This window comes from Ptychodera flava, chromosome 20 (assembly GCF_041260155.1).
Source record: "Ptychodera flava strain L36383 chromosome 20, AS_Pfla_20210202, whole genome shotgun sequence".
In the NCBI taxonomy this organism is placed as follows: domain Eukaryota; kingdom Metazoa; phylum Hemichordata; class Enteropneusta; family Ptychoderidae; genus Ptychodera; species Ptychodera flava.
In genome coordinates, this window is record NC_091947.1 from 8,003,537 (window position 1) to 8,013,956 (window position 10,420).

The 10,420-nt window shown below is 38.7% G+C and overlaps 1 protein-coding gene across 2 annotated transcripts in view; it reads left to right on the forward strand.

Annotated features, from left to right (window-relative positions):
- LOC139119909 (uncharacterized) overlaps positions 1–9,395 on the forward strand; it is a 39,008-nt gene extending 29,613 nt beyond the window's left edge. The window contains exons 1-3 of one of the 2 annotated variants that reach the window (XM_070683866.1): positions 4,640–5,574; positions 6,678–6,951; positions 7,471–9,395. In XM_070683866.1, coding sequence (XP_070539967.1) covers positions 6,720–6,951; positions 7,471–8,510 — 1,272 coding nt within the window. In that variant the 5' untranslated portion in view covers positions 4,640–5,574; positions 6,678–6,719 and the 3' untranslated portion in view covers positions 8,511–9,395. Of the gene's footprint in view, positions 1–4,639; positions 5,575–6,677; positions 6,952–7,470 lie in introns of those variants that run through there. The other variant, XM_070683865.1, reaches the window with a different exon arrangement.
- Positions 9,396–10,420: the final 1,025 nt, after the last annotated feature.

Genomic DNA, 10,420 nt, shown 5'->3' on the forward strand with positions numbered 1-10,420 from the left:
GAGAAGTGGAAACGTGGAAAGATGAATTCATAACACGAGCCTTCAAAATGTACGAAGCGAAATACAGTTCTCTTATAAGTATACCATCACTCAAAGTTTCATAGATCTAGGAGCCCGTGCAATAAGTCAGGTAGTTCCAATCAATGACCGAGATAACTATGCCACTGATCTTAAAAAGGATTTTATTCTAAACAGTGAAATAAAACGATTATCAGGACGGATAGCCTACACGTGGGGGCCCCTACTTGCTCTAATTTCCACCGGTTTAATTACAGGTAAACATTTAAATTTTAAAAAATCGGGTTTAATATAGTACCTGAAATAAATGGATTCAACTTCGCCGACTCAGCAAACGACTCCGTCAGAATCCCCACCGACGAGCCCACACCGCAAACGGAACAACGACTCTACCACCGACACAGCGCAACATAGAGAAAGTGACGTTACCGCCGAAGCATCCAGGGAGAGTTGCTGCGGGCAAGCGACTAGCGGAATGGAACAGGCAAAACAAGGAGAAGAAACGCCAAGCAATGAAGGGGAGGGAGGGGAGGGGAGTGATGCGGTAGCGACAAACTGTATAAGCCTACCGCCTACAATGAAAGAACAGTGTGATAATAATTCACGCTGGTATAATAAATGTTATCTTGTTTTAGGAATTGTGGGAGTTTCATTGACTGCATTAGGACTATATTGGGGGCGTGCTCGACATACCCCCTGTTCCGTCCGGAAAGATCCTCCACAGAAAGCGAAAAAAACAGAGCACGTAGCAGCTCCATCCAGAACAGTTCCGACGAGGGGAGGGGGAGGGAGAGGGGAGGGGAGGGAGAGGTTTCCAGCTCCTCTACATTGTATGAGATGGATTAACTCCCCATATTTTTTATTTTTATTTTTTATTTTATATACTAGTCAGCAATCATGGATACTAAAACAGTTGTAAACACAATGTACGATGGTATTGTAATCGCAGGACTTGCGATGGGATATCTTATGATCTCCAGCAAATTTCTGAAAATAGATGGGCGATCCAAGTCGTCCAAATTTGACTCGATTGGCAAAATTAGGCGGTGCGACTGCTGCCGCGGTAGCAACCAAAGATCTCCTTGAACAGAAAATATTATTCCTGCAGAACCTTATACTTCGTAATAATAATATTCATCGAACATTTATACTTAGTAATATATACAGCGCACAACAATGATCATTTGGATTGAAAGCCAAACAGGTGAACCAGTCACTGTTAATTTTTACCCTTGCATTGACACGACACAGTTTACGAAGATAAGACTGCTAGAGTGCGGACTATATAATTCATGGCATAACATAACATCGACGAATAATGTAATAAATATCAAGAAGGTGACCAACCGAAGAAGACTAAATCAATACGTCCAGGTAACTACAATATCGATACGTTAAACAAAGCAATCGGGTTGAAGCAAAAAATTAATTTTGAAAAACATCTGCCGACAAACCATGTTTATCTAACTTTGGCTAAAGATATTAAAGTCTATTTCAATGCCACAGGTAGCTTCGCCAACGTCGTTGGCTTTTCAGATAAGCCAGAGGACAACCCAGTTATAAAAAGTACTATGAGTCCGAAGAAAGTGGATTTCTTAACAGTCACTAAATATATAGTTCATTCAGATGTAGTCGATGTTACTGGAAATTATGTTTCATTTGGTTCGGGTGCCTCCGGAGGATACATACAGGGGAAAGTATCGAACTGTTTACAATACTTCCCATCCGGGATACGAGAGAAATAAGTGAAAAGGTTACTTACGATTTTAAAAACGGAGCAATTTCTATGCCATTGAGAAAAGGGGGAGATTACATGAATTCAATGCGTATCTGGATAACAGATCAGGATGGGAACATGATCGATTTCAATAACTGGCCAATTAGCTTTTGTATTGAATTGCTGTAGTAGTCCCGAAGCGGGGCCGGTGCGTTCCGAAGGAACCCTATCGGAAGATAAACCATCCCACGACTAATCCTCCCAGCAATATAGATCATCTCATATTTCTTTTGCTCAGGCTGGGTTGATAATAATCTGAGAATTGAACTGCTCCTTCGGAACGGCCTGACGTAGAGTTGCTTTGTGCACCGCTTCTGCTTCTTCCAGGATTTCTGCATCTGTATCTCTTAATTCTGCCGCAGCATGTGCGTCCTTTGCTTGATTTTCTCTTTCCCATCAGCCTGTAGTAATCTTTTTTCTGACCAGACGTTGCGATCATGTTCAAATTTTTCTAATGCTTTATCATGTCGGACTTTCTCTTCAATAAGAGCCTCACCATTCCCAGAAAGCTTTTGTCCGATAATATTTCCTCCTGTGAATGCCGTTGCATTTAGTACAGCACCGAGAACTGTCATTCCTATAGCTGAAGCCATGACTGTGTATTGTATATTACAAGGTATTATTTTAATTTTCACTGTATATAGGTCCCTACGGAGTATGTCTGATCCAAGTGGCTTCGGTCTAGGTACAATTCGTATGCAAAATCTTGAGCTTGAAGATTTAAGTGATGTTAAAGTGAACAATAATACTAAGATGGCTGCTAATCATAATAAGGATTACGTCCTTCGTTATAAAGACCGCGAAAAATATTTCGTTTTAGCCAATGCCGCGGCGCCACCCCACGAGCATGCTGTAGAATTTTCCGAACTTAAAGACATTGATGAAACTGTAATTGACGCCACAAAGGCTTCGAATGATTCTACTCCTTTTGCTCTGACATGGGATTCGGCTAGTCAGAAATTCATGCCTTATAATGTGCCGCGTAACATCTTAGATATATTGGATAGTGAAATTGCAGGAGGTGTTGCTGAACCACCAGGAACTCCGAATGTGATTTATTTTGATAGCAATGTAAACAAATATAAATTGTTAGATTTTCGTAGTTGGCTTACTCCTACAAATCCATACATTGCACTTCTTGGTATACCAATTCACCTTAAAATTAGTCCTCTTAATACAATAATGAAGGCAGATAATACACTAAGAAGGTGGATAAACGAGGGGAGAATTATTGCTCGTATACAGCTAGCGGAGTTCCAGTTAGATTATTTTGGGACACAACTTTAAAGAAACTGGGTCTGAAAAGTGTCGGTGATGAGGCAGCTGTTCTCACTTTACAGACAGTAAATCAACAGATGACTGATAATATGAAAATACTTCAACATGGTACAGTTCTCATTAGATGTGTAAAGTTAGCTACTGGAGATGAATTTGACGATTTGGTTGGATATTATGCTATGAAAACAGATAACAGAACAACTTGTGATATTATCATAAGTATTGATAAAGATCGGGGAGGGGAAATGAGTATTGAATGTTTTGTTGGTGGGAATAGAATAGAGAACGACTTAGGAACTACATTTGTACGTAGAGATAAAAGAGTGAACACTTTAGATATCAGTACCATTCATCTGAAACGTCTCATATTATTTGAAGTAATGGTCTTCCGTCATATTTTAAGTTCAGAGGAAATTACTAAAATTTTATCTATCAGGTGAACAAGTTCGCACCGATAGGAACTCCGAGTTCAGACCTCAGTCATGCAGTAGAAAAAATTCACATCAGCTGGACTCCGCGACGGACTGACAACGGGCCTTTATATAGGCTAGTTTGATGGTGATGACTCACACGGAATTTCCCGTACATGTATAAACATGTTGTGTGTGACTCAGCAGGGAATTTCCCTGCTTAGTTCAGGACAATGCACTGCTGCGCATGCGTGAGTTCATATATAGGTCAGGGTTATACTTTAGTTACATGGATGGTTAATTTTTCCTTCGCTTCATGTAGATAATGAATAAAATGGGGTGTAAAATTCTTACTTCATCCCAGTTGTCACGTTTACTCTACTACTGATTCATATGATGTATAGGTTGGTCGCAATTTATGACTGAGATACTGGAGATATTGGTATTTAAAAGAGCAATCATGCTAGCCGATTGCGGCCTAGTCTAAACTTTTGTATTCATACTTTCCTTTCGCCCTAAGTTTCAAGCATGGACTGTGCAAAAGGCTTGTGTACTTTGTGAAAACATTAACCTTACAGTATTTTCCTACATTATTCACTCTATCAAACATGATCAACACTTCACCCAACTACCAAATGTGAGTCAGCACCCCCTTCTTATTGGCTCTTCTTAAAGCTGTTTAGTAGATGGTTATCAGCGCATCGACCGCGGAGCCATGGATAAAGGAGCCGTCATTAATTATGGCCTGCTGGGAATTACATTAGAAACTCCGAAATTGCTAGCAACCCCCCGGTCCAACATGATAAATATGAGTAACCCCTGTCTCTAACACAGAAAATTTGACTGAACCCCTCCCCAACTTAGAAAAGTTTAATATCGATACATGTAGTTGTGAGATTTACAAAAATACAGCAATAGTAAAGATCTTTCAAATTCTGGTTTACCCTGCTAGCTTATCATCAGTTCAAGTGCCTCGTGATGGCAGAAAAAAAGGTGAAACAAACGAAATGAAATTTAAAGTCATAACAAAATATAGATATAAAAGCTTACCCTATAACCAGTATTCAACCATACAGTATTATTTAATTTGGATAGGTACCATGACAGGGTTTTCTCTATGATAGCTGACTGGGAAGAATTTGAAAGTACAGGGGAGAATACGCGAGAGGCTGCGGGGAGAGTGCCAGACGGGGTGTTCCTCCTCTCGCGTCGAGAATTTAGAGGAATTGATGTGGGTAATGTTGCAGTCTGGTGCACTCTGAGAGGAGTTGTCAATTCGTTTCTTACTTAGTAAACTCTTTGAAAATGACATAGGACACCCGAAGGGGAGAACACGAGAGGGAGTGTCCCACATCGAAAACTCCGAGAAATCGATATGCACCATGGTGGAATCTGAGAGGTGTTTCAATATATTTTGCACGGTAAAACTGTTTGAAAACATTTCCTAAAAATTGAGTAGCACCTTCTTTTTCTTCACATTTTCAGCAACTCCCCCTGTCGCTTTCAATTTCTTGAGTGACGCCCCTTTCTGATTCTTCCGACCCCCAAGGATGTAAATAATGACAGCTTTCTAAATGTAGATGATTTAGCAAATTTAATGGTGCTTTCGTACGTCCATGGGGAGTTTCTGTCAACACATCCGAAACTTTACAGGGAAAAGCAGAAGAGCTGCTAATCGAAAACGAAAAAGCATACACCTAGCCCTTTCAACTGTTTGTAGATTCAAAATTAATGTATTGATATGTTGATTTTCTTTCCTAACTACAATGTCGGCAATCAAGAGAAGTATTCGAAAATAAAGGAAACTAAAGTATTCGACTCCACCCTAAAGCTTATCGTTATATATAGGGCTAATGTTCACGCACTATAAAGTGAAAGGTTGCCGTTGTTGGAGAAACCAAACTGTGCTGTTACGAATGACCAGCTTAATAATCGGGGCTTCCCCTAACCCCCTCAACGTTCATCTGAAACACTATAGGGTTTTCCGGGAAGTCCCGTGTTGATTTCATTTTCGTGCTGGAAACGAGTCGACTTAAATATTCACCGCACTTACATAAAGCTGAAGTAAGGCGAGCTCAAGCCACTCTCACGGTGAGTACCGACATCTTCCACCGTTCATAAACGTTAGCTATCATGATCTAGTTTATACCCTATTGGGCATGTCGTAAACACAAACTAAAGGTGAGCACTAATCATCATCTTTATCACCACCACCATCACCACCATAACAACAACAACTCTCTCTCTCTCTCTCTCTCTCTCTCTCTCTCTCTCTCTCCTAAACGTTGTTCGCTTAAAATACTATGAAAAGGGTCCCCATAGCTTGGACATTGTCACCAATCCTTGTTTTGAAAAACGGAAGCTACTAGTGCTTTGGCGTATTTTGCCGTATTTGTCCAAGCCTTGTATTTTTTCTTTGGATTGAGACATTAGGAAAGAGGCGCTTTTGCAGTTTGTCATTTTTGAATTAAAGGGTTGGCTTAGCGACATAACTGACCTTTGGTCAAGTCTCTAGTTTGCTTTGAACGATCACTTGTACTTTCTTGAGGTCATATGACCCGTACGCCACGTCATGTTAAGTTCGCAAATCTAGGTAGCCAATGCATGGGTAGAAAGTTTACTTGCAGCTATTGCTGCAGTATTATCCGGCCACAATCATCATGGCAATCCCTTTTCTGGTCGCAAAGACACATTATACCGATCTTTCATTGACCCTTATGTGTGAAATCATGTGTCACACGTATCCCGATTTCTTTTCCTTCAATTCAATTCAATTCAATTCAATTCAATTCAATTCAATTCAATTCAATTCAATTCAATTCAATGCAATTCAATTCAAAAGGAATTTCAATTCCTTTTGACAAAGTTCTGCTGAATACAATACGCCCCTTCTTGTTTGTTCTTACTTCCACTGAAAAAAAAACATTGTATGCGCTTGCGCTATCATCATTTCGCATTCGTCGTTCCCAGTCCGTGATGTAAATGGGAAGTTTGTGTACTCGTCTATATTACCGACTCTAAGCTAGTAGACTCCATTATTGCGCATAGTAAAGCTAGAATTGATGGTACAAGTGACTTGGTCCGTCAGTGTTAAAGAAACCGCCAAAGCACACAGATTTACCTGGAATGTGCTCGAACGATTATCTCTGGTACTACATTAACTCGTGCTTATATTATTCCATCCTGTTTGACAGATAAGCTAATTTACAGGTTAACGGGCCACGTTTAAGAGCAAAATGGATTATGAAACTATCCCTGGTATTAATGACAGTGATGGACGTATCGAACAACAGAGGAATGCACCTTTCATAACGAGGTTCAGCCTGGCTTTTCTTGGATTCCCCTTCGAATCAGCCAAGCTTCGCAGATGTATCAATCACATAAAAATGGCGCCATCCCTCGGTGACAATTCACAGGATGCAAGCTGTGCTATTTGTGAGAGTGTTGCCCCGTTACCAAGGTACAAAGGTAAAATCAATTTCTGATTTAATGTATGTTTTCCACAGGAATGTTTGAAGTGTATTAGTTTAAGTTTCTTCATCTCTCGGAGTACCTAGTACCTAGTTAACTTGCATTTGAGTAAAGAGATACTGATGTGTATCTTTTACTTCTCTTGCGGATGAACCATTAGAAGATAGAAGTGGAAATCATGATTTAGAATTCAGAATGAAAAAGGTCAAATATGGTAAAACTATGCTAAATTATAAAAAATGTTCAGACCCTACCGTTGCCTCTACAAAACGTAATATTCGCATCATGGCTATAAAACTGTGTATAAAATTATTGTTCTGGAAAATGCATGTCCTGTCCATTCCTAAATATCTCAAATTTTACAAAGCAAAAGCTTGCACATCCTAGTTTTTCGCCACCCTCCGAAAATATCAGATCGTTCAATCTGACAACAACAGCCTTCCGTAGTGTGTGTATCAGTTGGCCACAGTCCTACATACTACCTACCTTTACAAAACGATATGCTTCGACTTTCAGGTACACCCCGGTTGTGGAAACGACAGAGGATAGGCTATGTCATTTGGTTGGCTTTTTTAGCAACTTTATCAACGGTTTGTTTGTCACATAAAATTTATCATCGATGGGGAAACGAGCACTTTACTCTGTACATCATGTCATACTGTAGCTTTATGGGACCTGTGGCAGCAATCGCGCTCTACCGCTTGGTGGCGTTCTTCACACCGTGCCCGCCAGATGGCACCAGGGCCATCTATGCCTTGACCAATAGTCATGTAGTTGGACTTTTAAAACGTAGTGACGTGAGTAACTCCATCTGGGCTGGATATCTTTATCATCTCTCAGCATCAGTCTGTTTATTTTTGAACATTTCTTTTGAGTTGCACCATGTTTTCACCGACTGCCCATCCCTTGATGGTTGGGGGTTATTTTACTTTGTGACAGAAACTTTCGCATTCTTTACGTTCTCATCGTTCTGGTACGTCACACTGCTCATGCGCCGTGCCATGCAAGCTGACATGAAAAAAGTGGCACGCTTCCTCGAAGAAACTCACAACAACAACGCCCTGTGTCGACAGAGAATTATGGAAACTTTTGTTGAATTTTCCCGCCTCAATAGTTTCATGTCAGGTTGGATAGTTTTGCTGGTGAATGTCAACGCATTTAAATTATCCTGTCATTTATTTTGGAATTATGTCATTTATTCGGAGCAGAGTCACCTTGCCAGCGCGACACTGATAAATATGCTAATTTCTGTAGAAGTACTTACTTACTTCATTTTGCCGTTCTTCGCGGTCGGTTGGTTCAACATTGACTACATTTGGAAAAATTTCATGGCCCACGTTGAATACCTGCAAAGTGAAAACGAGTACTGGCCATGTTTTAAAATGATAAAACACCTTCAGCCGGCTGTAAACAACGTCACAATCACCCTAGTGTTTTCTGTCTTGACGGTGTTTCTATCATTGCAATTCACCACCCAATACGCCGAGTACTGGGATGAAGACTCCGTTTGTCATACTGTGTCTGCCATTTACAATATAACTACCGGGAAAATATGAACAAACGTGTAACTTTCAGGGGAGCTTGAAATTGAACAAGCTAAAGTACAATAGATGTGCCTATACTTGCAATCATTGTCACAAGCAAGACAAAGTATATTAAAGTAGGACAGAAACTTCATGAGTCGTGGCGTGGTGAACATACGATACGTATTTCCTAAACTCCATTGACACACAATTACCTGGAATTAAAGTTTGAATCCATATTTCCCTGTCATAAGACGTAACCTAAAATACGAGCAAAGCAAATTTTTACAATGGCACTATTCATGAACCCTGAAAAGAGCATTGCGGAACTTCTGAAGAAAGCAATCGACCAGTGAGATAATTTCACGATGTCTTACGTATAAGATAGTTGTATGTAATTGGTATAAGCATAAATATGTGAGCCTGTCACTTATATTTAATGTAAATTAATCTTTTTAGTGAGCAAGTTTCAATTACGACACAGAATACATAGTATTCTACTTTGTGTTTGGTATTCATTAAAGTCTCTCATTGAGGGAATAATGCGATGCATGATATAAAATTATAAGTTATATTATTACGGATGATAAATCAGCGCCGACGTGAAGTGGAGTGAAATAATTTAGTGTGATTATCAAATACATAGCATCTTTGATTAGGATTTGTACAGACTTGATAGTAGCGAACTATCTGTTTTTACTTAATGTAGAGATATTCGCACTCATTTTGTTTAACATGTCATTTTAAGGGAAGTTTGTAATTACAGATAATATTTCCGAAGTTGGTATTTTCAGATACGGATTTTGAAAGTGAATGAGAATGTCCATTACATATTAATATTTGTTACACGTAAATCGAAATTTAAGGAAAATTAGGCATTTAGTCGTGTAAAATGTTCACCTGGTTGTGAATCTTGTACTGTTCATATATATATATATATATATATATATATATATATATATATATATATATATATATACACACACACACCACACACACACACACACACACACACACACACACACACACACATATATATATATATATATATATATATATATATATATATATATATATATATATATATATATATACACAAAATGTATACGATGTGCCCTCCCGGTTATCACCATAATGGCTTTATGGCAACCTCTGAACTTGGGCACAGAGAGTACGGTATATATATATATATATATATATATATATATATATATATATATATATATATATATATATATATATATATATATATATATATATATATATATATATATATATATATATCTGTGCTAACACTTGAAATAGCACGTTAAAAATTGAACTGAATGCATGGCTATTTTGAAATATGTTGTAATTGGCTTGACGTTTTTCACTGGCTTATGTCCAGTTTTCCGATTGGCTTATGTCCAGTTTTCCCATGGCCTATATCCAGTTTTCCGATTGGCTGATGTACTTATATTCTGATGAGATTCAAGCCTTGTTTTGAGTTGTACCATTTTGTTGAAGGTATATCAGTAAAGGAAAGTTGTATTTAATCAGTAGGGAGATGCTTAATTTTGTTAGTGATAAACATTAGTTTGTAGGTGGAGATAGAGGCACGTACAAATACTGTAAGCTTTGATAATCTAGGGTTGAATTTAAAATGTCATTTAAAAAAGGCCTAACACAGTGAGGACTTTGACACCTGTACCAGAATTTGGAATGGGCCAGAGCAAATGGCGTCCAGTGATTGCACTTGAGCAGCGATACTAACTACTTATTCTTACTGCCTCATGCAATTAATTTTCTAAGTATCTTTCTTCTTGATTCATATTTGAAAGACATTCTGTGTGTGTATCTCTAGATTAGTTGAGCAAATATTAATGTGATTGAGGGTGGGAGAAAGTTTTACTGGCAAGATCGATTGCTACGGCCATGGAAGTATTATACTTCCATGCTACAGC